Consider the following 27808-nt stretch of genomic DNA (forward strand, 5'->3'; position numbering starts at 1 on the left):
AATTGAAAGGAAAAGAAGATAATATATAATGAAATAAAAAAAAATAAAAGAGAAAAATATTATAATTCTCTTGTTGAGCAGTTTAGAAAATGATATTTTTTATGGGATCCTTCAATAATTTTATTTTCATGCAAATCCTCTTTTTGACTTGAATATATTTTTGATTTATATAAATACAGTTATGTATTTTTAGTTTCATAAAAAAAAAAAATTTAACACACGTGGGCTAGGGTTAGGCCAGCTAGCTTTTTGACAGCTCTACATATGGTAAAATTTTTAAGTTATTGCTACCACTTCGAAACTTTTTCGTTCCCCGCCTCCCAGAGTTCCCGTTCTGGTATCCTCTCTTTTCTTCTCCTTTTTTCAAATTTTCAATTCTGATTCGTGTTGCTCCAATTGAGTTTCGACATTAGTAATTGCATTATTGACCCCAAATGGATCTTCTTCGGCTTTACTTTCAACTAAACATCGGGAATTCTGATAATTCACGGTTACTAGAGATCGGAGAGCCCAAATTCAAACCCTAAATTCATGGAATATATTTATTTTTTTGGGTAAATTATAGTGCAACATAGGTTTCCTGTCTGTTTTTGTCTCTGTAGCTGAAAAGCATCTATTTCACGTGGTGCTAACCAACTATGAGTTCTGAAAAGATGTCTTGGTGGACAATATCTTTTTCTTATAGGGTTTTTATGCTTGTGGTCAACTTCTCTTTCCCTTTGTGCTTGCTTTGCTACTTTGAAAATGTTGAATTCACTTCATTACATGAACCTGTTGTCATTTTAGAACATTAAAAGTGCTATTTGAATGTTCTTCTCTTTAGGTTTTGTGCTTATAAGTTGTAGAAGTAAGTTCAATGTTCAAATAGGAAAGATGGTATATGTTCATGCTTTTCACCTTTTGGATTTTGATAGGTGGATTAATGAAACCTGCAGAAATAGCCCCTTGAAAACCTAGAGGAAATTGAGTTGGGGCAGTTAGTGTCGGCTGGCAGTCACAAGTCGCAAGCCCTTTCCTTTCTTCTCAGTAGCTACTTAAAATGGACGCCAAGATTGACATTGCAGACAAAAAGGTAACTTCTTTTGCTTCGTTGCTTTCTTCTTTGCAAGAAGTTATTAATATTTGAAAACAAAAGAGACACATTACGGCATAGGTTAGTTATTCTACGAGTGTAGAACCATTTGAATATTTCGAATCTTAGGTTCACACAAAACATAGTCTACCCTGTTTGTTCTTTTTTACCAATGCTCGCTGGTTTAATTGGCAAGGAGTTCCTTAAGCAAGGTCTCTGATTCAAAGGTTGTGATTGGAGAAAATAGCCACCTGAAAGTTTTGAGTTTGACTTGACTTGGTTGAGTTGAGGCCCAAAGTGACTTTGAGATACCGAGTTCTCAAACAGGGTGTGATAAGTTATAATGAAGAGTCTCCTTGTTTTGTTTGGTTGAAGGGGAGGGGGGAAACAATAGTAGTAATATGATATTATTATACCCTTATAAGTTTTAATGGAGGAGAGGGGAAGATAAATGAAACCTCAAGGACTATGTTTTTCAGCACAATTTTAAAGTTTTAATTCACTTTGCCTTCCTTCTAATCCAAAATACACTAATATTGGAGGAGAGATAAAAGTGGGAGGAGAGGGATTTTAGCCCCCTCATTTCCCCTTGCTTACCCTCCAAATGTCTGAACCAAATGAGGTAAAAATAAAAAAATTCTGCTCACCTCCTCTTCTATTTGAACCCATTCTCTTAGGTCCCATGAACCTCAGTGGACAAGTCTAGTCCAACTTCGTCATGGGGTTTGGTGGCATTGCATTGATGAGCTTCATCAAGTCAACAAACACCTGAAAATTCTATCGAAAGCCAAAGACTGGCATAGTTTTCATCTACAGTAAAGAAGGTTGAGCTTGTGGGGTTTGGACGGCACTGGCTTAGGTGCGCGGGTTTCTCGAGTTAAGACATATTTTGAAGTTCAAGACACTTGGCTAGAGATAAAGGTGCGACTAGCCAAAATCTCCATGGAGGGGCCTACGGTTCATTGGTTCAATCTATGGATAGAAAATGAGCCAAAACCATCATGGGATAACCTGAAAGTAGCACTACTTCAGAGGTATGGAGGGGCTCTAATGAAGAATCCTTATGAGAGTTTGGCAGAAATTCAATAGGATGGGACTATGAATTCACATATCAGAGTTTGAATATAGTTTCTCAAGTTCCAAAAATGGCAGAGCAGCAATTCATGGCCTACTTTATGCATGGTCTTTAAGCATAGATTTGACGAAAGGTTCGTATTCATAAACCTAATAACAAGGTAAGGGTGATCGAGTTAGCGAGAGCAATTGAGGTTGACTTGTTAGGGGATGTGCAGTATAAAAATAACATATAGGAAGAGTTCAAATATAGTAAATGGGGGTTACTCTCATCCTCTGTTTCCACATTTTGGAATAGAGCCTTTGCCTACGGTGTGACTTGGTGGAAATTCAAGTGGAACACAAAACAAGGAGTTTTGAAAGGAAGAAGGAAAGTTTGGTGGTTCAAGTTTGGGCAAAGTTGGGGCAGGAGAAATGCGAGTCAATAATGGGAAAGACCAAGGAATGCACCACTTATTATATAGTGAACTAATGGAGAGGAAGCAAAAGGGGTTGTGTTTCAAATGTGGCCAAAACTTTCACCCTATGTAAAAGAATGTGATTTTTGTAAACAGCCAAAATATCAAGCTCAATCTCCTGTAGGAGCTTTGCTCTGGGTTTTGCAAAAAAGATTTCTGCAGTATTTTCTTTTTGTGAGTAATACTTTTCACATCTTTGTTTTGGTCTCTGACACATGCACACTCTTGGTTTAGTTATTTGTTTCCCCTTATAGTTTCAAGGGCAGCATGGAAAAGTCAATCATCATTAGATTATGTGCTTTTACTTTTAAATTTATTTAATGTATGGACGACTACATTTTCTATGAACTTAACAAATTAGTTCATGAAAATTAGTTTTATATTCATATGCTTGCAAAAAATCTTTACAACTTCTCTGTTTATCTGTGGGTGATGATAATCAAACTAGTGATTTCATCAGTAATATAGATAAATTATGATGTATTTGGGAATTTTTTGATGTATATATCTACTGGTTCAGATAGGGAAATCTAGTGAGTGTTCGTTAGTATTTTGTTTTGCTTTACATTCTTCTTTTTTTCTCTGCTCCAGCAAGATAACTTGTGCTTCCATGTGGGTAGGTGCTGGTTGATATGGTAAAATTGTCACAAAAAAGGGGCCTGAAGGGTAAACTGGGAGACTGGAAAGAATTCTTGAACAGTTATGACAAAAAGTTTGGAGCTGGTTTGAGTGACCCAGCAAAGAGATCCCATGAGACATTGGCTGCATTTCTAAAGACATTTTCAAAGGAGGAAGATTTGAAGGTAAATAACTTTTCAGTGCTTGATACACGCACAATGCGCGCGCGCACACACACACACACAAGATATGAGTTCATGATTCATCCATTTCCTCCCTGTTCTCAGTTTTTTTATAACATCATACGGCATCATTCAAACCAATACACATTGGAGCAACTGAAAGATAAATCTCATGATTCCCCTGAGCAGGTATATTTTAGTGGTGATTGTTCTGCTGGAGTCTAGATGGTTTAGTACTGCTACTACTATGTTGTAATTGACATAACAGATTTGTGTAAAGCAATTGAGTTATGGCTCAACTATTAATAATCATTTTGTAAGTTTCCTATTGAAAACTTAATTTCCTTACCCCTAAAGTTTATACATGGCATGCTGCAAGGGGTATGGGCTTTCTATGAACCTTTAATTCTTATTTCCTTAAGTGACTCAACAAATTTATTGAATTTTGTCTGGGCAGACACTGTTTTAATTGCTAATTACAATTATGGGTACGTTATGCATTAATTTTTATTTACTAGTTACATAGTTATAGTCTTATAATTTTATGAATTCGTGTTTTCCTGAGTTATTTCATCTAAATTGTCATGCCATTTTGAAAGTGGTGCACAAGTTGAATATGTCATGTTGCTGTAATTAAATCTGAATGTAGAACCTAACATAGTTATCAATAGCGGGCTGTAGTGAAGCAGCCACAGGCCACTGTACAATTTGAATAGTGAAGTGGTTTTACTTTTAAATAGCGTCCTTAGTGACTACAATTTAGCAGCGCTAGAGTGAAATTTAAAAAAAAAAAAATTCATTTTTTGTCCTAAAAAAGCACTGTCTTGGGGCATTTTTTTTGTACTTTTATTGTTATTTACTTTTATGTTTTACTTAAGAGCTGTGGCTTTTTATTTTTAATAATGAATATGTCATGGATTTTTAATTTTTCTTTTAAATCTTTTAGCATTTATGAATATAGTATAAATTATTTAATCTGTACATAAAATTTCTAAATAGCAGTCATCCTGCCATGTGCTATATTGCTATGGCATTTTTGGCGTCAGTCGCTACACGCTGCTATCTGAGATTTGATAACTTTGAAACCTATATTAAAGAGACTGCAACTGTGGTAGTAATAATAAAAGGTTTGGAAGGGTATATGCGAGAAAGAGAATTAGGTGGGACTAGGGAATCACTCCCTTGTTATGCAGTGAATTTATGCGTATGTGCGCTAATTGTCAGGAGAAAGAAAATAAATCCGGATATATTGTGGGGTAACGAGAGTGAGAGAGGGGGAGAGTACTGTGGGAAGTAATTCCATTTGGGAGACCCTGAGCACCTCGAATAGCTCAAGATAGTTTACTGTGCATTCTTCTTTTCTGCTGTATTTGCGGTGAATCATACTGATTCATCTTTATTTCCGTGCAATACTACATATTTCAGTACACTGCGTTCGTTGTACTTATTTCTTTTGTTATATCAAATTGATTCTTATCAATTTGGTATCAAAGCACGTCATTCCTGGGGTTGTGCATGGTACTGACGCGAGGGAAAATTGATGCTTTGGAACAGAGGTTCGGAGGCATGGAAACAACCATGGCTGAGATGCTCCGTAAGATGAACGAGTTCACCTTTCGTACGCGCCGATGCAGAGCACCTAGTCGAAGACGAGGTGATGGCGATGTCACTGATGATGAAGCGACACCCCCCCGACGTTTGCGATCACAGTCGGTATGAAGTGGGAGTTCGACGGCGATCTATAGAGGAGGACAACGTAAAATGGAGATTCCAGTTTTCTTGGGTGATTATGCGTATGGGTGGGTCGTGTGCGAGGAGAGGTATTTCCGCATCAATGGCGTGCGCGAAAGGGACAAGTTAGATGCAGTGGTAATCGCGCTTGAAGACAAGGCCCTGAACTAGTTTCAGTGGTGGGAGGATCAAGCGCAATCACGTACGTGGGAGGAATTTAAGGTGGCAGTGAAACGAAGGTTCTGCCCTGGCCTAATTAACAACCCATTAGGTCCGTTGCTTAGTTTGAAGCAGGAAGGGACAGTAATGGAGTATAGGGAGAAATTTGAACTTCATGTGGCAACTCTGGACAGAGAGGAACGTGTAATGTTGGATAGTATTTTCCTCAATGGGCTCAAGGAGGAATTACAAGCAGAGCTGAAACTGTATGATTATGTAGATCTAGTAAATCTCATGGATCGTGCTTTACTGATAGAGGAGAAGAATTTAGCAGTGTATAAGAAGGGGAGTCAGGTAAAAGAGAAAATGGATTGGAAGGGAAATAGCTCAAAGTTCCGTAGCACTTGGGAAGAAAGAACAAACAGGAGAGGAGGAGGTAAGGCGGGAATGAATTCGGGAGAAAAGAATGAATACAACTGAGTTAGAAGAGAGGAGTAATAAGGGATTGTGTTTCAAATGTGGTGAAAAGTGGAATTGAGAACATATGTGCAAATTTAGGCACATGAAGCTGATGTTGTGTGAAAGAGGGGAGGAATCCGAGGAAAATGAAGTAGAAGAGAAAAATGATATGGAAGTTGAGGAGTTTGGAGAACTGAAAACATTACACTTGTCATTGCAAAGTAGAGAGGGACTTACTTCAAATAAATCTTTCAAGGTGTGGGGTGAGATTAAAGGGAGGAGGGTTTTGACTCATTGATTTAGGAACAACAAGCAACTTTATTGCCCCTCGGTTAGTAGCTGAGTTGGAAATTGAAATGATGGACACTCCAATATATATGATAGAAGTTGGTTTGGGTGAAATGGTAAGAAATAAGGGGGTGTGAAGAGATATAGAGTTTATGGTACAAGGAGTAAAGTTTCAACAACATTTTTTCTTGATGGAATTAGGAGGCATGGAGATGGTGTTGGGAATAGAGTGGCTAGCTAGTTTAGGTAACATTGAAGCCAATTTCAGAAATCTGAGTCTGAAATGACAATGTGCAGGACAACAGTTTGTCATTCATGGTGATCCAGCATTGAGTACAGTGCATGTATCATGGAAGGCAATGATGAAGGCACTCCAGAATGAAGGGGTGGGGTATTTAGTGAAGTGCCAGAAAGAAGCAGAGTCTATGCTGATGACCGAACAGAATGATTCTGTGTGGACCCAATTGCTGTCAGAGTTTGAGGAGGTCTTTCAAATGCCTAATGGACTACCACCCAAGAGGGAACATGACCATGCTATTGAACACAAACCAGGGGCAGCAATCCCCAACATCAGGCTATACAGGTACCCTTATTATCAAAAAAATGAAATTGAGAAGATAGTGAAAGAGATGTTGCATGCTGGTATTGTTAGGCATAGTACAAGTCCTTTTTCGAGTCCTGTTATTTTAGTTAAGAAAAAGGATGGAGGTTTTGTACGGATTACAGGGCACTAAATAAAGTTACAATACCTAATAAGTTTCTTATCCCAGTAATTGATGAGTTATTAGATGAATTGGGGGAAGCTAATATTTTTTCCAAGCTGGATTTAAAGTCGGGTTACCATCAAGTTCGCATGAAAGAGGAAGATATTGCTAAGACAGCCTTCAGAATTCATGAAGGCCATTATGAGTACTTAGTGATGCCTTTTGGGCTCACTAATGCACCCTAAACCTTTCAGGCAATTATGAACCAAATTCTGAGACCATTTTTGAGACAGTTTGTGTTGGTATTTTTTTATGATATACTCATATACAGCAGCAGTGTAGAATTACATGAGAAGCATTTGAAAGAAGTGCTAGGAGTGCTACAGCAGAATCAATTATATGTTAACAAAAAGAAATGCTCATTTGGGCAAGATCAGATTGAATATTTAGGCCACTTAATTTCTGGAACAGGGGTGGCAGCAGACCCCAAGAAAATTGAAGCTATGATTAAATGGCCAGCACCTAAAGATGTAAAAGGGTTGAGAGGATTTTTGGGGCTCACTGGTTATTACAGAAAATTTGTTAAAGATTATGGGAAGATTGCTTGGCCCTTAACTCAGTTATTAAAGAAGGACAACTTTGAATGGAATGAGATGGCCCAAAGAGCTTTTGAGTCATTGAAGGTCGCTATGACAACCATCCCGGTTCTAGCAGTACCAGACTTTGAAAAAGAGTTTATTGTAGAAATAGATGCCTCAGGAAAAGGGTTGGGAGCAGTTCTTATGCAAGGAGGCCGACCTGTTGCATTCATGAGTCAAACTCTTACAGACAGAGCACAGTAGATGTCAGTTTATGAGAGCGAGCTCATGGCAGTAGTTATGGCAGTCCAAAAATGGCGTCCTTATTTGCTGGGCAGGCACTTTAAGGTACACACCGATCAAAGGAGCCTGAAATTTTTGACTGAACAGAGAATTATGGGAGAGGGGCAACAAAAATGGATCTCCAAATTGTGGGGTATGATTTTGAAGTTAAATACAAACCAGGAAAGGAGAATGGCGTAGCTGATGCTCTATCAAGGAAAATGCAGTTTGCTACTATTACCACAGTGAGTTGTGAGCTGTGGGAAGGGCTGGATGAAGAGGTGCAGGCTGATGAAAAACTTAAAAGTATCGTCCAGGATATAATTAGTGATCCAAATAGCCATGCTGGTTACCAGTTGAAGAAAGGGAGGCTGTTTAAAGAAGGAAGGGTTGTAATTCCAAAGAATTCACCACGAATTCAATGGATACTTGCTGAGTTACATGATTCTGCAGTAGGTGGACACTCGGGTTTCTTTAGAACTTACAAAAAAATAGCGGGCTTAGTCTATTGGGAAGGAGTGAGGAAAATTATTCAAGCTTATGTACAAGCTTGTGAAGTTTGCCAAAGGAATAAATACCAAACTTTGAGTCCAGGAGGTCTCTTACAACCACTCCCTATTCCTACTCAAGTATGGAGTGATATTTCGATGGACTTCATTGGAGGGCTACCGAAAGCTAGAGGGGTGGATACTATCATGGTGGTGGTAGATAGGATGACAAAATACTCCCATTTCATAGCTGTGTACCATCCTTATACTGCCAAGGACATAGCTGAAGTATTCATCAAAGAGGTAGTTAAATTGCATGGTTTTCCTAGTACTATTGTGTCGGACAGAGATCGAGTTTTTTTGAGCCCCTTCTGGGCAGAATTATTCAAACTGGCAGGCACTAAATTGAAGTACAGCAGTTGCTATCATCCTCAAACGGACGGGTAAACTGAAGTAGTAAACAGGTGTTTGGAAGCTTATCTTCGGTGTGTGACAGGTAGGAAACCAAGGATGTGGCCTAAGTGGTTAAGTTGGGCAGAATATTGGTATAACACCAATTATCATGCTGCTTTGAAGACCACTCCTTTTCAGGCTCTATACGGCAGAGACCCACCCGTGTTGATCAGAGGAGATGTACACCATTCAGCTGTGGAGGAAGTTAACTGATTGACAGCTGAGAGGAATGATATGGTAAAAGAACTGCAGGAACAGTTGCTGAAGGCTCAAGAAGTAATGCGAGTTGAAGCTAATAAACATAGAAGAGAGGTGGAGTATCAAGTGGGGGACATGGTGTATTTGAAAATACAACTATACAAGCTGAAAAGCTTAGCTAAAAGAGTGAATCAGAAATTGAGCCCTCGTTATTATGGCCCTTATGAGATAGAACGGAGGATAGGGGCAGTAGCATATAAGCTCAAGCTACCTATTGACAGTAAGGTGCATCCTATCTTTCATGTGTCTTTGTTGAAGAAATCGGTGGCACCAACAGTTCACTTTCAACCACTGCCAGCCTGTTTGAATGACGAATGGCATTTAGAGGTGACCCCTGAGAAAGTGGTAGCGCGGAAGATGAATGATCATGGAGAGAAAGAAGTGCCGATTCACTGGACAGGACTGCTGGAGTTTGAAGATTCTTGGGAGCTAGTTGACAAGATTGAGGAAGAATTTCCTAACTTTATCCTTGAGGACAAGGATAGTTTTGAAGGGGGAGGGAATGGTAGTAATAATAAAAGGTTTGGAAGGGTATATGCGAGAAAGAGAAATAGGGTGGGACCAGGGAATCACTCCCTTGTTATGCAGTGAATTTATGCATATGTGCTCTAACTATCAGGAGAGAGAAAATAAATCCGGATATATTGTGGGGTAACGAGAGTGAGAGAGGGGGAGAGTACTGTAGGAAGTAATTTCATTTGGGAGGCCTTGAGCACCTCGATTAGCTCAAGATAGTTTACTGTGCATTCTTCTTTTCTGTTGTATTTGCGGTGAATCATACTGATTCATCTTTATTTCCGTGCAATACTACATATTTTAGTACACTGCGTTCGTTGTACTTATTTCTTCTGTTATATCAAATTGATTCTTATCAGACTGATAATGGCATAATGCATATTCTCTATCATTCATGAAAAACATCTATTCTGATATTACATTATTGCCTTTTTTCTGTCAATTATTGTTGATTGTTACTGCATTTTGTGATTGATAATGGAATTCACATGATTTTCAAGCCAATTAGTAAAAATCTTAATTAATAGTGTTAATTTCATTGACACCTGCATTCATTGATGAATTTACTATAACTTTTGTAACCTTCCTATGTTGGCACACAGAGGCTAGTCCAAGTAACTCTCCGGCATCCATTATACCCATTGGATTATTCATTTTCATCAATTGATGAGGTTTGTTCCCACTATCTGTACTCAATTTTTCAGGTCAACCTATGTGCATTTCAAATGCTCATTAGCTGTTGTTGAATACTTGAATGTGTATACTGCTGAGACAATAACTGGTCTGCATGTGAATTGTGAAATAATACATAAATATGACATTGGTCTATCTATTTTGATCTAGTTGAAGATGCCATCAAAGAAGTGCCTTGGGAAATTTTGGGTAAAAAAGGTTTTCTCTTTAATAATTTGATGAAAATGCTTGAGTTCCAAATCCAATTATCCACCATAGAAAATATGGCGGATGGTGTTGCAGACTATGACAAAAGCATGATAGTTAATAAAAATTAACTATATACAATTTACAAAATTATACTAAACAAAAGGTAGAATATAACAAATATAAGAAAAACCAATATTGTATACAAAGAACAATAAACTAGAAACATATAAATTCAAGGGATAATAACAAGGACAGAGAGGAAGACAATTATGTCTTGGAACTGTCCAACAATTGGATAGACGGGTATCATGGTAGATATTATGTAATTTTTTTCCTGCCACTATATATCTGCATTGATATGTGATAGGGTATTTTCTCCATAGTTGTTAATCTTGGATAACAGCAAATAGCCCTAAAATGTTATAGCAGGATGATTTCAATTTAAAAATTGTATGATACACATATATATTATGTTATGTACACAAAATTGCATACATAATGCTCAAGAAATTCTCAAAATTAATCACATAATCATTATTCCAAGTAAAAGTATAAAACACTGCAATATGGGTCTTACATTAGACAAAATATACTGTCATAGGTAGTCACATAAGAAGAAAAATATACTGTCAATCTAATAGAGTCACAGACACATCTAAAGAGTCTTACATAAGCAAAAAAGATACTACTGTATTGTCATGGAGCAAAAAGACAAACACACTAGCACTTTCACAGCCATAACATGCTGTCAAGAGTCAAGACGGGACAAATGCAAGATTCTTACATAAACAAAAAATGCTGTTACATGATAAAGTTAAAGTCTAAAAGTGATTCTCTAGACCCTAGTCTAATAAGATTTTGTTGTTATGCTTCAATGAGCTTCTTCTTGATCTCTAATGGAATTTTCTTATAGGCACCCTCATCTGCCCTTATCCTCCATTTGGTGTCTTTTTGCTCTTGTAATCCCCCCTCTTGTGATTTTTTAAACATAAGTCACAAGTAACACTCAATAGCTTTAAGTCTATTCCATTGCCAAGCAATGTCTAAATTTTCTCTAGTGGACTTTACCAAGCCAAAAGCAGCAGTTGCAGAAGCTCCTTTCTTCTGTCGTTGGGAAGATGCCATTGAAGGGGGACTGGAACAACAAAACAGGGTGTGAATTGTGGGTTAGAGAGAAAAAGACCAAAAAAAAAAAAGAAAACAACTAGGGAAGAGCCTCACAAACATACTATTGCACAATCACTGGAAAAATGGCCAGATGCTAGATAAGGTAATCTCTCCGGCAAAATGGAATGGGTGAGTAGGGAAGTGACCATTCAAGTCACCTACTTTTCTCGTATGGAGGAAGATTGAGATACTGAGTTCATGTTGTCTTCTTTGTTTTTATAATATACTTTTACTAATTGATTTGCTTCAGTTTATAAATATCTTGATTCTGTGGGTAATCAGTTTAACAAGGCAATCACTGATTGATTGTATTGTTTTTTTGGTGCTGATTGTTGATTGATTCTATTGTTTTTTTGGTGTTGATTGTTGAAGGGTTGGGTAATTATAAACCTTAAAAACAAATCCAAGGTGATGAAGTCTACTGAAATGGTTGCTGTTGATTGTGAAATGGTTCTCTGTGAAGATGGGACTGATGCATTAGTCAAAGTCTGTGTCGTAGACCATAATTTAGAGGTAATTTATGATGCTCTTCCTTTTGCATGTGACCCCACCCCAGACGAAAAAATAAGTGGTTCACATAATTGTGTTTAAAATTACTCTCTTTTTTGGGATGTGTTGATAGATAATTTTCAAAACTTTTCAGGTGAAATTAAATGAACTTGTAAAACCTGACAAAGGAATTGCAGATTACAGAACAGATGTTACCGGCGTCTCTTCTCAAGATCTAGAGACAGTGACTTGCTCCTTGGCTGATGTACAGGTATTTTGTGGTTCCCTTTGTTATTTTCCTGTGTTATTCTTTCAAGTGCATAATTAAGATATATGTTGCATTTCCATAGAAATCCATAAAGAAGTTGTTATCAAAGGGAACCATATTAGTGGGACACAGTTTACATAATGATCTACATGGTAAGTTTGTCAAAACATTTTTTAGTTTATTTCGCTGTGTTCTTGAATCTACTGTTAGTTTTTGAGTATACAAAAGAGCTTTTTTCCCATTTTCTGAGTATACGAAAGGGTTGCTTCTTTGAAATTGTTTTCATGGTTCTATTTGATTTACTAATTGAAATTGTTTGCAGTGCTGAAGCTTGATTATGTTAGAGTGGTTGATACTTCATATATCTTCCAATCCTTGGATGGATCTATTCACAGGAGACCTTCTTTGAATAGTTTATGTCAGGCAAGTTGCAAATTAGTTACTTGCAAAATAGAGGTTCTCCATTGCATGTCATCTAATTTATGAAGCATTATTATGCGTAATGATCAGTTAGCCACTCTTTTGGAGAAATCCTATTGTTTTGAAAGTAAAGTCTCTTTCTTGTACACTTGTGTTTGCCTTTGTTTTGAAACTTGAGATATTGCAGCACACAAACTTGGATAAGGAAAGGAGGAAGAACAGAAATGGAAGAGATTGATTTCAAAGTTATAATTTATCACCATTTGTTGTGCAGGCTGTGTTAGGATATGAAGTTCGGGAAAAGGGTGCTCCACATAATTGTCTAGATGACGCATGTGCAGCTATGAAACTTGCTCTTGCAAAGATCAAACATGGTGTTGATAAAGAATTTCGGATTTCATTAGTTCAAGAACCTGTAAGCTGACTTATACGTGTCCAAGACTACATTTTAATTGTACTTGTGGTAACTAAAGGTCATCGGTATTACCGTTCTCTCATTTTAGGTTTCAGAAAGTGAGATGGCAAAGCTGCTTCTTCACAGGATTCCAAACACTGTGGACAGTGAAACACTGCATAAAATTGTGCCTGGATTCTTTGATATAGAACTGAAGGTAGAGTATGTCCTATAAGTATCTCATGTTTTGATGAAGAGGTTCATTGATAATTATGCGAATAGCGTGAATGTCTTCAATAGGACATTTAAGTTTGTCTGGTGGTACTGGTACTGTTGTTGGCAGTCTGCCATGGTAGTTTTCTTCTTGGATTCTGATGCATTGTAAAATCTGCTGCAGCCTTCCAGGAAAGGTCAAGGTCAAAATTATTCTGCCCTAGTTATCTTTAAGAACCCACAAGAGGCACATAATGCCTTTGTAAATGTCAAAGGCATCCAACAAAAGGTACATATATGATATAACAATGTCTAATGATGCTGGTTGATATCACTTTAAGATTGCTTGCAGATTAGCTGAAAAAAATGAAATTGGTCAAATGTGGATTCTACTCTGCCATAATACATGAATAGCTTACTTTTAATGTTTGTTCAGCAAAATGAGGACATTTTTTGTGGACAAGTCTTCTATTGATAAACTGATATTGCAGTTGAATATAACTGAAGTATATTGATTCACTTTTGGGATCTATTATCAATCTCATAATAGTGATGTATATTACTTTAAGGATTCATATGGACGGCCACAGAAACTTGTCACACATCGGCTAAGTTCAGGCATGTCTGTCACACTGTTTGTTCGGAAAATGGCAATTGATGAACCCCAGGACCAGGTTCCATCTAAGAGGGCTTTGCAAGTGGATGAGGAAATTGATGTTTCCAAGAAAGCAAAGGTGGATCCAAAAATTGAAGAGGATGCCCCAACAGGGTCTGGCAAGTGTGACATTGACTCCCATTTGAGTGAGATTGAAGCACTGAATCAACAATTGAAGCAAAGTGAGTTGGAGATTGAATCATTGAGGAAACAGATGACACAAAAGGATTTTGAAATCTCCATGCTGCATAAAATGATAACCTCCTTGAAAAAACGTAAGTAAACCATTTATCATTGGCATTTGAATTCAAGGACGTGGTCCTTCTCAGGTGAATCTTATAAAGTTATGGTAATTTCTTGGAAAACCGCTTGGGGGAAACCTAGAGCTTTGATGCTTCCATATTTAGTTGTCATATTAACTGTCGAGGTTCCAAAACTTGTTGGCATTCTGCCAATTCTTATTTTGGAACTAAAATTTTGTCCTCAAGGAATGAGTAAGTGGACTGATAAAATGTAGTTCGGGAACAACTGACGTTTTTACCAACATTAGTTATTATTGCAATTTTATCTTCAATTATTTTTCTGTCATTGTTCGAAACTTTTCTTTAATATTAAGTTTTAGTACATATTATGGATTTTGGCCTTTTTTGAGAATGTCTAGCATTTCCTTTGACGGTTTTTAGCAGTACTAGGACGTCATTAAAGGCGTGTCTTGTTCTCTCTATCCAACGAGTATTTCCTTTTGACCTAATATATACTTATTCTTTTTATAAGACACTTTCATTTGAATTATACAAATTAATAAAAATATTAAAATTTTTGTTAATTTTTTTAAGGTTTTAAAACTTATTATAGCATTATAAATTTACTCATTTGAAAAATTATTAATCCAATTGAACTTTATTGTTTCTGGAAACTCTACCTAATGAAATTTCGTTAATGAAATGCTACATATCATTCTACATTTACAATAAGTAAGGAAAAAATCTATAGATAATTTAACGTAGTTCAGCCCAATAATTAAGCTTTCATTTACAAATAAGAAGAAATCGAAAATAAGGTTACGGGATAATTTTCGTGGACACTCAACGTATTTGGTTTAATTTATTCTTATTAATTTTAAAATTTTTATAAAATGAATTTTTTTTTCAAAACCAATTGGTTACCAAACATGCATTCATCCTCATTTGTTTAACAATGCTTCACCATTATCAAAGTTTGGAAGAAAAAAATAAATTTATTCTTAAAAGCATCCACATAAAAAGAGAGGGAAAAAAAAAACTTGGGACTTTAAGTACGTGTTACCTCCTATTTGCTTTTACAAACTTTTAACATAATTTTATTATTTTATAATTTTTTATTGGATAAAATTATATATTCTCACTTTTGCAATTTTAAGATGGATGAAATTGAAAACCCTCTTTAAACGCAAAAATATCGAATCTGACTGGGGAGAAAAAAAAGTCCAAATATAAAAATTCAGTCCGTAATTTAAGCCCAACGGAATTCTTAAATTCAATATTTTTTTAAGAAATGGATAACCCAATCCATAGGAAACAAAATCCGATATGAACTATATCTCATATATCAAAAGTGAATATGATTTGAGAAAACCAGATTTTTCCTTCTCCTTCTTCTAAACCCCATATCTCTAGAAACATTGGCTTGCAATACCGGTTCAGCATCTCAGTCATCGCAGCCTAGGCTCACTCGCAGCATCACAGGTACTTTTCCCCTCCTCTTCAATGGGTTTTCCACAATATATTGAAAACTGAGCACACTGTTTGGGATATGTTCATGCCAAAATAGGAACAGGGTGGTATGTGGGAACAAACAAGAGTAGAAGAGGGTGTTTGGCTTCTTGCTTTCTAGTTCTTGTGGGGGCGAGAGAGAGAGAGAGAGAGAGAAGGAATCAGATAATCTGACATTAAAGGGTCATGTGCTTAGAGCCTGGTTTTTGGAACATCTCAGTTTTCTTTGTACGAATTCCTTTATCAAACATCAGGATCAAATATTATATATCAATATGAATGCCTTTATGAATTGGTGAAAGATTAGGATCAAATATGGTTCTTAAATGGACGAAAAGGAGTATAGAGAGTAACTATGGTATATTATTGTTTGCACTTGATATATATAGCTCATGCTCAAGGAATGACCAAAAAAAACATTTTATGAAATCTACATAGATGCAGATGTTGGCCAAGTGTTGTGCAAGCTGTTCTTGTGGGTGTGTACATAGCAGTGTATGCTATTGCTGCATTGCAACAACAATAATTAATGATTCTACGATGATTAATTAATTGAAAGACTTTGAATTGTGGGTGAGCATATACCATCAACATAATTTTTACCAACACAGTGAATAAAGAGAAAGGGAGAAAGAGGGAGAGGGAAAGCACATACTCAAATAGGGAGAAACTAAGCTTAAAGGGGAGAGAAAAAAAATCACCCACCAAAAGAGTGATAAAGGAACCTAGCAGGGGAGAATCTTCTTCTGCTACTATCTTTAGTGAAGTGCGTAAGAAGCTAAGAAGATTCTCTTTTACATGTTAAGCGAATTTTCGTTATTTTTTGTTAGAAAGCCAGTTGCAAAAATATCAAATACAATAGGGTCCAGTGAGGGTTTTGATCGATGAAAAGTTTTTAATTTCATCTAGTTTATTGATTGGATCATGTTTAATTTACTTGATCCCTTCCGGGTTTCACTCAAACAATTAAGATCAAAGTACTTTTTTCCTCCAAAATTATTCGTACCTTTTTCCCTTTGTTTTTCATGGTCTTGGTTTGGCTATTGTTGCTGCACTAGATTACCAACAAATACAAAGGTGTTGATATTCATAGAGTGGTATACTTACAAGGATAAGGCTTATTTAAGTTCTGATTAAATTTTAATGTTCACATTGTTGAACTTCATCCAATCTTTATTGTCATTTACAAAGTGATAATGTGATATACGAGAGAGCCTATGAGAAGGTTTATTTAAAGTTAATTGTATTAAAACAATATTTGAATTTAAAGCAACTGCATATAAGAGTATGTTTGTTTTCTCTTTTGGAAATTGTTTTTAGTTTTCAAAAATAAATTGTAATATAAATTTGTATTACAATTTATTTTTGAAAACTGATTTTGAAAAGAGAAATCAAACATATCCTAGGTCTTCACTTTCTCGCTTCAGATAAGCTAAATCTCAAATATAAGTGAGCAGAAAACTCTTATTGGAGCATTGAGTGGAATAATTGCTACCAGAATTGCTTAGTAGCTTCGACAACATGCCTGGAGTGTACCCGAGGACATATTAGAAGCTAAGCATGGATACAGGATCCTTAGCTTGCAAGATATAAAGGAAAACCGAGGCTATTTTTGTTCATGCATAACGTGAAAATGATACAAGTATTTATAGAGGAGAAAATACATAGCAACCTGAATACACCAACCTACATATATCATGTACGAACTATTTAAAAACTGAACTATTTACTAATTTTGTTATGATAAGTAACAACTAGCTATTGAAGTTGAACTATGTACAATTCTGCTATGATAAGGAACCAACTTAAGGTGCTGACTCCAATGCAGTTGTAGTTCAAATTACGTTTCATAAGACATCTTAATAAGATTGTTTTACAGAACTAAGTTATTCACTTTGTGAACCACATCTAGAGCGCTACAATACTAGGCTGATTATTCCTTGTAATAATCCCATTAAACAACTTCCCCGACAATGCTCCCACCAATATGTTGAACCCAAATGTGTTCTTCCATTTTTTGGTAGATTCTTTAGTAATGAAGCTTCTCTCATCTTTACATTCTCGATGCTGTTATGTGATTTATAGCATGTTTGGTTTTTATTATTTTAGAGATTTTCTTTTTCTAAATGTTAGTTCTTAGTTGTTAAAATGGTAGTGTTGTAGGAATTATTTTGTTCAAATTAATAAGACTGATATTTGTTATTTGAAAATCATATAGCTTAACTTCTATTGGGGACTTTCGCAGTAGAAATTATCCTTCAAAATCTGCAGTAAAAACCTGTAGTTATTTATTGTTTCAAAATAGTTCCATCATCTAGATTTTTTTTATGAATTTCAGGTACACTGTATTTTTATTCAGCTTTTGACTCGCCTGTATGAACTGTGTTTAGTTATTTATTGTTTGTGAATTCACAGTGGTTGTGGAAGTGACTTATTCGATGGAATACATCTTGCAATCTCACTTCACTGTGCCTTCCTTATTCTTCGTCTGGGCCTGTAGTTACCCGTGAATTATGATATTAAAAGAGCTTATAGTAGCATGATTTTGATTATATGCAGGCAAGGAATTACAGGATGCATGAGTGCTAACTGATGTTGGTGATGTTCCTATCCAAGAACTTCGAGATTGTGGGGTAGATGATCACAGATTAATGAATGTCATTGGTGAATCTGTTAAATTAGTGATGGAGGAGGTAATTTGTCAATTTGTGAGTCTCTGCTTTGAATGCTGTCACCTAATGTGAAATTCAAAATTTACACTCTCTGTTACATGCAGTATATGTCATTTTTTAATCTAGTTTTTCCTCATTATTTTCAGTGCATTATGATTAACATTTGATAAAGTTTATAAAGAAAAATGTGTGAAGTCCTTTACTTTTCTAATATTAGCATCATTTCCAGAAGTTTTATTCATAGGTAGCTTGATTGCATCCTCCCTTCTCCCTGCAAGTAAGGCTTTCTGAAGCTTCATATTCCTCGGTTTTTCTTTTGTTCCTGTTTTTAGGTTTTGCTGCTGAAGATTATTAATAATCAAATATGTAAAAAAGGAATTGCAGTTGAGGTCAATTGACACTCCCTTTTATACATGCTAGAGCTGTTGCTATAAGCTGGCCAGTCGTAGTGTGAATACAGAAGTAACTCCCTGCACACTATTAGCTTGCATCTTAACTTACATTGGCATTAAAATCACTGTTATTAAGGAAAAATGGTTAGTTAATATGTTCTTCTGCTCGAATCATGGAGGGTGCCTATGTTCGAAGACTTTTGCAGGCAATTTTGTACATGTTTATAGTGTTTATTTTGTAAATGGTTTAATTTAATAAGGAATTTCTAAAACATAAATTATGGTTATTCTCTGTGATAGTGTGACATTACTTTCATCTCATTTAACCTTTATATTCTGTTATTAATTTATGGTTGGCCACTTGGCCATGCATTGCTCTGGCTGAAAGTTATTGGCATAACAGAGCTGAAAGTTTTTTAATTTAGTTTGCATTGAATTATGGTAGGATCATGCACTTTAATTCATAACATCTAGCATGCATTTTTATTCACTTTTAGTTTGGATATAGCTTTTGTTGTTTTGGCAGTGACGCGGTGTAGGTGAACATTTCTCAATAAAACATAAAACATAGGAAATCAGTATAAAAATAAATAACTTTTTTATAAGTTAACAATTTGTGTTTTCAAAATTTACAAGAGTTAAACGAGAGAGTTTTTTAAAAAAATTAAGGAAGTACAAATTGTCTCTAACTTATGAAAAAAATTTATTTATTTATTTATTTTTCTATAAAAAATTTTATATAAGTTTATTCAAACTAGTTCAATGTATAACCATGATAGGCATTGCTGTAATGAAATAATCACGACACACAATGTCATGTCTTGGCCATAATGGGTGCTCAATCTGCAAAATTCCTCTGATTTTATCTGCTTTAAGCGATTTTGGACTTAGGCTGCACACTTGGGTATAAAAGCAAAAGGAAAGAACAGGCAATTCAGAATAAATAACAATTGATTGAAGTGGTTAATAGCAAGAGTTTCTACCTTCATCTTCTACCATTCTTTATTTTGTTCTTTGGTGATGTACATGCTTGACTTAATAACTATGGGTTGTAAATTAATCATAAATGAGTAATTTTTCTTATTCTAGGGATTAAAAGTAACTCAAATACTTACAAAATATACATTTATATAATTATTTTAGTTAGAATTTATGGTTTGTAATTAAAGAGTTATAGCTATAAAATTTAAAAATCCATAATTTTATAATTAACTATGAAAAATATACACATTAACGAAGAAAAGACATGATGATTGAGAAATGATGATGGACAACAAAATGCAAAATTGCCAATAGTGATCGAGAGGCATGGAAAGGAAGTATAGTGTAATTTAGAGGGAAAAAAAGAAAATGAGGTTTTTTATAACTTTTTTTTTATAAAGATGTGGTGGAAAAAATAAATGAAGTTTACTAAAAATAATTAGAATGTATGAATTTAATTTGAAAAGAATGGAATGAATAGGATATTAAGAAGTGTAACCTTTAAAATAAAAAATGAGATTTATTAAAAAATTTATTTATAAAGAGGCTATGTAAAGAGAAAAATGAAGTTTATTAAAATTTCTATTGCAAAAGTGTGATGAAAAAAATTAGAATAAATAGAATATTTTTGTAAAAATGATGGTGAAAAAATAATAAAAAATATGAAAAGGAAGATATGAGATTTATTATAATTCTTATTTATAAAAGGATAATTTTAAAATAAAAATTCTAAATAATATAATTAATAAAAATGAGTGATGTAAATAGCAAAACCTTTTAAATATAAGGTGAAGTTGAATATTGAAATTAGAGAAATATATGGGGGAAGATTTAAGAAAAGTAGGGGAATTTTATGGTATAAGGATAAGATGGAGGGACTTATTGGCAAAGGGAAGAAGTTGAGATAACAAAATCTGAACAATTTCGTCTCTTTCTTTGCTCTTGTCATAGACAATTGGGAGGAAGAGGAGAGTTTGCACTTTGAGCATTAAGGTTTGAATTTGAAGAGTGATTCTAATCCTTTACTTCAACCAAAACTCTATCATTTAAGTTCTAAAGGGATTTAATTGAACTAGAAATAAGCTTGTGGTGTGGGGTTTGTATGTTTTGAATCTTATGGAAGAATGGTTAGGGTTTCTAACTTCACAATGAATTGATGAGCGGGTACCGTGTTTCCACTTTTGATTGAGGTGAAAATATGTTTGAATGTTGTTATCATTGATTTAGTGTAAAATGGAGAAGAGCAATCTCCTAGGCACCAAGTCTCTTGCTACTAAATTGTCATTTTTATGCTTTAACCGATTTTAATAGTAATTTTACATGCATAAATAAATATATTCATGATTGAGTTGTGAAGTTCATGTCCTGGTACTAATGTATGTTAAACTGGAATGTAATTACCCACCTTATTTTCATTGGTTTCCATATGCCTAATTCATTGAGATTTGATTTGATAGATACAGATTGTAATGTCTACCAAGATAGGGAAATCCAATGTCAAAAATGATAGATACAGATTGTAATCTCTAGTAGGAGGAGAGGAATGTATGGCATACAGGACTTCTTGTTCCTAAGCAATGTTAGGATTATAAATGTTGCACAAGGAACCTCTAAGGAGACACGCTTTTAAATATTTTGAGCTCAGATTTCCAAAATAGGAAGAAATAAGATATAGCATTACTTTTGTGTAGAGATGAACTGTGGTACTATTGTTTCAAGTTGTTATTCCTTTTCGAGGGATTCTCTTCATACATCACAAAGAACTCATGATATTCTCTATCATACTTGAATGAATTGCGTCATAGCTTATGTTATGTTGATTTTATTTTTCAGATAAAAATTTAAAGAGAAAAGATATTTTGCTGCCACCCAAATGAATCTTTTACTCCCCAGCCTGCCGCACCAACTCTCATTTTCCAAATCTTTATCAACCCCACAACACCACTTCCTGCAAATCCCCGCCAAGAAGCCTTCAAATGTTAGCACCATAATCCGCATGGGTGGGGGTCCAAGAACCTTCCCTGGAGGGGTATCGAAGTGGCAATGGAAGCGCATGCAGGCAAAGAAGGCAAAGCAGCTTCTGAAGGCGAGGCTGAGCCGTGAGAGGCAGATATATGAGATGAGGAAGAGGGCTGAGTTGAAGGCTGCAGTGTCTGAGTTGGAGAGGCCATGGGAGGTTGTTGAGAAAGCCCCCAACTTGTTCTCTGTTGGTGCTGATGAACAGGTTAAGGTTCTTGCTGATAGGTTTCAGAAGCCTGGTGGGTTTGATTTGTGGAGTGAGAAGGATGGGCCTCAGTTGTTTGAGACCCCTGATCAGTTGCCCTCTGCAAGGTTCTTCCCTAAAGGGGTTGTTCATAGTGTCAAGCCTTATAAGAAGGCTGATGGGTATGGGTTGGTTAAAGGCAGTGCTCTTGTGGAAGAAGATGGAGTGACAGAGGGTGTTGATGGGTCTAATGAGGAAGAGTGTTCTTCTTCTTTGAGTTATGGAAGGAAAAGAATGCACTTTGATGGAGGTTTGAGCGACAAGGGGAATGTTGATGATGGGTCTGAGTATGAATCTGATGATGAAGAGAGTTCTTCTCCTATGAGCTATGGGAGAAGTGTTGATGGTGGAATGAGGAAAGATGGGAATGGATGGCGGTTTTTGTCTGAGGATGTTGGCTTGTCTAACAATGGAGATGGAGAGAGTTCTTCTGCTTTGAATTATGGGAGGAATGGGGTGAGTGTTGATGGCAAAAGGAGGAAAAATGAGAATAGAAGTAAGAGTTTTTCAAAGGGTGTTGATGGGGCTGGTGATGGAGGGCGTTCTGTTCCTTCAAGTTTTGGAAGGAACAGAGCGAGTTTTGATGGCATATTGAGGGGTGATGGGGGTGGAAGGATGGATTTATCCAATGATATTGATAGGTCTGATGGAAGAAGATTGAGGAGGAAGGAGTATGGAAAGAGGTTTGTCTCAAAGGATGGTGATGGGTCTAATGGGTTGTATTCAGAGGGAGTTGGTTCTGTCAGGAAACAGAGAAGGAGTAACTCCATTGCAGGCAGAAGGGGAGGAAAATATACTAGCAGAACTTCAAATTATGCTTCACCAAGAGGTAGAGATGCAAATTCTGAAGTTTACGATATGGGTTTGCAACAAGATGGGAGTTACGGGTTCCAGCAGAAGAATGAGCAATCCGACTCAACAAGTTGGTAAAACTGTCAACAGTCAACAAGTTTTGTTATTGGCAAAAGGTTTGCTCATGCATGATGACTGATGCTTTGTCTATGAGAGTAAATGTCATTTTGGAAGGCCTTTTCTAGTCAGCTTAATTGTATGTCTGATCTGCAAATGTGGCAAATTGAAACTAGACTAGAACTAGTCAAATGTGATGTCATCTTGTTAAAGTATATTTTGTATATATTATATTTGAATCTCAAATGAATACATTAAATTGCAATTCTGTCTTCTTTTTTTGAGCTAAGTAAATGCATTTTTTATGTGTCCTTGTTGCTTGCAATTAACTGTGGCATGTAGAAATTTTATCTTGGATATCAAGTGACAAGTACTTCGTTAACATTGGAAGGACTTTTGGGGTCTTTCTTATAAGTTCGGTGTTTGAAACATACTGATTTTAATTTTAAAAAGTAACTGACAATAGCTATGTTATGCATAATTAAATTTTATAAAATAAAATTTGTCCTGGATGGATGAAGATGTTTGGGTATTACTTTTGATCCGGAAAACTATAGAATTAGGAATCTCCAATACATTCAAAAAACAACATATATATTATTGTGATAAAAAAAAACACAAAATAAATTATTATATTCATAATATTTTTTACCTCTTCCATTCATTAAATTTTTCAAGGTGAGACTTTAATTATAAATAACTCACTTTAACCAACATTTTCATAATCTTTACTATGTCTCTCATTTTACCCTTTTTAAGTCTAAACCAATTGCTTAATATAATTATCTATAATATACATGAAAATAGACCAAAAAGAGTTCATATCATGTCATATATATGTTGCATATATCTCACATACTTTTATATTTATAACATATTTTCTTTATTATTTTGGATAATCTTATCATTAATTACAAAAAAAGAATTTATTAATTGAAATAGGAAACAATGAATAACAATTTCCAAATGAAGAACTTGGGTGAGACCGAACCCATTAAAACCAGCCACGCTAGTTAGCCCATTATCTTCAGCCTTCTGCTTCCATGTAATTATCCAAGACAGTACAAGAGAAAACATCTATATTGATTTTAAGATGACAAATGCTAAGTCTAATATTGATTAAGGAAATAAAAGTATAAATTTTATTTGAAAATATAGTTAATAAATTTCTTTCCTAATCTTGATTGAATTTTAACATTTTTTGTTATTTTTTATTCCATAAATAGTGTTTTTTAAACTCTGGTTAGCAAGTCCTTATAAAAATTTATAAAGTTCATTAAAAAAGTGACTACTATCATATATAAAATATTAAACTTTTCTATAAAAACTAAAAGGATGGGTCACGTATTCTTTGTTTTGGTGTTAAAAAATCAATTCTTGTAACATATAATTAAAAATATATAATTTAAATTAATCAAATATATATATATATATATTAATTATATTCAAAGATTTAAAATAATTTTTTTTAATTATTAACTTTAAATCAAATGAATACTTGATTATTTGATTTGATTTTATATGTATGTTTGTTTCAACTCTACCTAGTATTTAATATTAAAAAAAAAATTGAATCCATCTTTACTGGTTTAAAATGCAAAACTAAACATACACTAAGAGCATATCTTAATTTACATTTAAAAATTATAAATTAATTTTTTAATACTATTAATTATAATTTATACATATATATATACATATTTCATTATATTTAAACATATGTTGTATTTTCTTGATAGTTGGGTTTATTGTATTGATAAATGTACAAAACAACCAGAATGAAATATAAATTTTCTTTTATTGTGACAAAAATTATTTTATATAAAATTTGTTTAAGCAAATTCTAGAATTACTTAAAGCAAATTTTAAGTATTTTTTATCAACTTTCCTCTACTTTACTTTTGTCAATAATTACCACTTTCTCCTTTTCATATCCAACTCTTCTTCTCTTTTTTCCATACTCAATTTCTCTCTTCCTCCTCCAACTCTTTCCTTCCCCCACCTCCTACTTAACTCTCATCTTTCTCTCCTCACCTCCATACTCATCTCTCCTTTCTTCTTCTCATACCCAATTTTTTTATCCCTTACTTTACTTCTACACTACACGTTCTTCTATATTTATTTTTATCTTTTCTCTATGTTCAACCTCTCTCTCATGAGAATTGAATTAAACAAAAATGGAATTAGACATCTAACTTCCATTACAACTATAGAAGATCTGGATCTAATAACAAGGGAATAATTTTCGCTTATTTGTGTCATAATTGTTATAAATGAATTACATAAAATCTACAAACATATAGTTACCATTTTTTTTTTGAAATACAATTTTTTTTTTAATCAATGACACTTTTCATATCTCTAAATTGTTTTTTATGCTCTTGAAGTTTTATTTTTCAAGTAAATTAGTTCTTTATAGTTGTAAAATTAAATAAATTTGATTTTTTCATCAATTGTTTTTATCCAAAACTTCAAAATATTTTTTTTTAAATTTAAATAATAGGGGATTTAATATTGATTGATGATGAACGTGATACACTGAGATAATTAATTAAAAACTGATAAAATTTGAATGATTTACTATGACTTGAGATTAAGGTTTAAAATGAAAAAAAATATTATTTCAGATATATAAAATCTAATATTGTAATTTATAATATTTTAGTGAGAGAAATTTTAAAATAATTTAGTTAATTCAATTTGTAAAATATTTAAACAAAATATGGCGATTCAAAAATTCTAAGTAAAATAATGTAAGAATGTGCCAATTAAAAAAAATTAAAATACTGATATCATGTATTAATTAAGGATTTTTAAAAATGATTCAATAAGATAAATTAATGAAATTTTATTCATAAAAAAATCAATACAACATCTTAATTTTATTAGTTCACCTAAAATGAAATTTATTTCTCAGACATATTCATTAACCAAAGAAAAAAGACTAAAAATATAATTTATTCTTCTTCAGATCAAGTTGCTGGAAAATTCCTCAGGAAGGTGCACACATCAACATGTCACAGTTGGTTTAGGTCAATTTCATGTACAGAATGAATCTTTTTGGTCTCATTCACAAAATGGAGCTCTCAAAAAATAGGGGAAAAAAGAGGTACCAGTCATTAGAGTTCTTGTCAATGAAGCCCTGAATGGATCTGAACCTTCATTCATAGCCACCAGTGATGAAGTCAGAAAACCCCAAACAGACAAAAATAATGAAAACTAAAGGACGAAGGAATACTACTCATTTTGCATTCTTACCCTAATACATCCAAAATACAATAATGAAATTCAAGTTTTATAACAATTTGTATCTATTCATACACTTCCATTATTATCACATCCACTCTAAATAATTATACTTTCATATTTATGACTACATGATTTGTTTAATATTTTCTTTAAAACAATACCTTATATAGTAGATTTAAACATCAATTTATATAAAGAATTTATAAGAGTCATAAGTTATTTTTAAAATTTATTAATCATTAGTTTATATTTTAAAGTGATTAATTTAAAAAAAAACAATTAATTATTATTTTTTAAATAAGTGAACACATGCAGTAAATTTTGAAATCCAGATATAATCTAAATCCACATTTTACACTCACGAAACTAAATCCACATTTTAAGTCTTTTGTTTGCTCTCTAGGAGCGTAGGCTTGCTTTTTGTTGCACAGACTTCTAGATTAATTATTTATAAATTCATAAGAATCGACTTAGCTAATTTTTTATTTTATTTTCAGTGTGAATGATTTGACATTATAATTTATCATTATCATATTATTAGGAAAATGTATATATAATAATAGTAAAAGTTTAGTAATATATTTTATTTTTAATAAAAAATTAAAATAAAAAAGCTGTTGTGGTTAGATTTTTATGCATATTAAACAGGTAAAGAAAGTTATTATACATTGAATCTGAAAAAAGTCGTAAAATTGGTGGCAATGATAGTTTGTGAATAAAATGTTTTCGTAGTCTCTGTTCCAGCAAGTCCAACCATTCTTTCATGTTACTATCATCCAACCATTATGATAGTAAGTGCATGGAATACCCATTCACATGTACATGTGAGTAATCAATTATTCCACATTTTCGAACATAAGCTCAATAAACTTTTTACATAACTCTTTATTAATTTTTTCATAAATTATAAATGACTTATATTTTCTAAAATTTTAAAAGATTAAATGAATGAGCTTATTAAGAAATATAACATTTTTTAATTTACGAGAAATAAAATTATAATTTTTATATTAAATTTTTTTATACAAAAGACTTCTTTAAAAGTTTACTTAAATTAAATTATATAACATTACTAGCGTGCCATGTCAAAAGATGTCCTATAGAAGAGACAACAAAGTACATTGTTATTATATCCATGCCCTCATTGCTTTAGCAAAAACTAACTTGGTGTGTGTGAGAGTATTTTGGAGTGTAGTAGCGTAGAAGAAAGTAGAGGACACACACTCTTTCATCTCTACAATATCTATGGAATGAATGCAAAGCACACATGTTTTAGGATGATAAAAATGAGTTTAATTCAATGAGTTGAGGTTTTAGATTTGATTGATCTATCTAACTTGTCCCACTTAACGTGTGTTCAAAATATGTTGGGATGTGTTGATTTTATTCATATTCTTTTTAAATTTGTATAAAAAAAATTAGGAAAATTGTTCCAACACATTTTTCAAAATAAAATTGGCTAACTCCCGTGTTTTCATTCCTACAAGATCTTCGATGTTATCGAAGAAAAAGTATATAAAATTTCATATTTTAACATTGATCATAATCATAAAAACGTTTAGGGTATATCCTTTAAAATTGATTTTGTTCTCATAAATTGCACAATATGACTTTAATAAACTAAATTTTTTTTGTTTACATTGAGATAATTACAATGAGCAGTAACCAATTATTCTATAAATATTTTGATTATCCTATAATCAAGTTAAAGGAATCTCAATACTTCAATCCCACAAGAAGTTCAAGTGAAGTATAAATTTTTAGTAGAGTTATGTAAGAGATG

At 33.8% G+C, this 27808-nt stretch overlaps 2 protein-coding genes across 4 annotated transcripts; both read left to right on the top strand.

The window, feature by feature from the left end:
- The first annotated feature begins 289 nt into the window (after window positions 1-289).
- LOC113849238 (small RNA degrading nuclease 1-like) lies at window positions 290-14167 on the top strand. The gene is made up of 13 exons (XM_027478994.1): window positions 290-337; window positions 915-1072; window positions 3225-3407; window positions 3510-3593; window positions 9923-9991; window positions 11742-11882; window positions 12013-12129; window positions 12209-12278; window positions 12449-12549; window positions 12821-12961; window positions 13050-13157; window positions 13338-13442; window positions 13723-14167. The coding sequence occupies exons 2-13, from the start codon at window positions 1040-1042 to the stop codon at window positions 14089-14091; spliced, it is 1521 nt and encodes a 506-aa protein (XP_027334795.1). The 5' UTR covers window positions 290-337; window positions 915-1039; the 3' UTR covers window positions 14092-14167.
- A 1093-nt stretch (window positions 14168-15260) lies between these two features.
- On the top strand, window positions 15261-23047 carry LOC113848917. 3 transcript variants are annotated; one of them, XM_027478336.1, is made up of 4 exons: window positions 15261-15532; window positions 18119-18252; window positions 18564-18693; window positions 21438-23047. In XM_027478336.1, the coding sequence occupies exon 4, from the start codon at window positions 21478-21480 to the stop codon at window positions 22795-22797; it is 1320 nt and encodes a 439-aa protein (XP_027334137.1). In that variant the 5' UTR covers window positions 15261-15532; window positions 18119-18252; window positions 18564-18693; window positions 21438-21477; the 3' UTR covers window positions 22798-23047. The 3 variants fall into 3 exon arrangements, with proteins under 3 accessions (XP_027334137.1, XP_027334135.1, XP_027334136.1); XM_027478335.1 differs by lacking the exon at window positions 18564-18693 and adding an exon at window positions 18378-18508 and having other exon boundaries at window positions 15484-15532; window positions 21438-23032; XM_027478334.1 differs by lacking the exon at window positions 18564-18693 and having other exon boundaries at window positions 15414-15532; window positions 21438-23032.
- Window positions 23048-27808: the final 4761 nt, after the last annotated feature.

Source organism: Abrus precatorius, unplaced genomic scaffold (genome assembly GCF_003935025.1).
Source record: "Abrus precatorius isolate BTA unplaced genomic scaffold, Abrus_2018 Scaffold9, whole genome shotgun sequence".
In the NCBI taxonomy this organism is placed as follows: Eukaryota; Viridiplantae; Streptophyta; class Magnoliopsida; order Fabales; family Fabaceae; genus Abrus; species Abrus precatorius.

Bases quoted from the DNA above. Each gene is read 5' to 3' on its own strand.
- LOC113849238 (XM_027478994.1), top strand. From the start codon at position 1,040: ATGGACGCCAAGATTGACATTGCAGACAAAAAG. The intron at 3,408-3,509 runs GTAAATAACTTT...CCCTGTTCTCAG, and splicing joins CAAAGGAGGAAGATTTGAAG to TTTTTTTATAACATCATACG. The intron at 9,992-11,741 runs GTTTGTTCCCAC...TGATTGTTGAAG, and splicing joins CATTTTCATCAATTGATGAG to GGTTGGGTAATTATAAACCT.
- LOC113848917 (XM_027478336.1), top strand. From the start codon at position 21,478: ATGAATCTTTTACTCCCCAGCCTGCCGCACCAACTCTCATTTTCCAAA.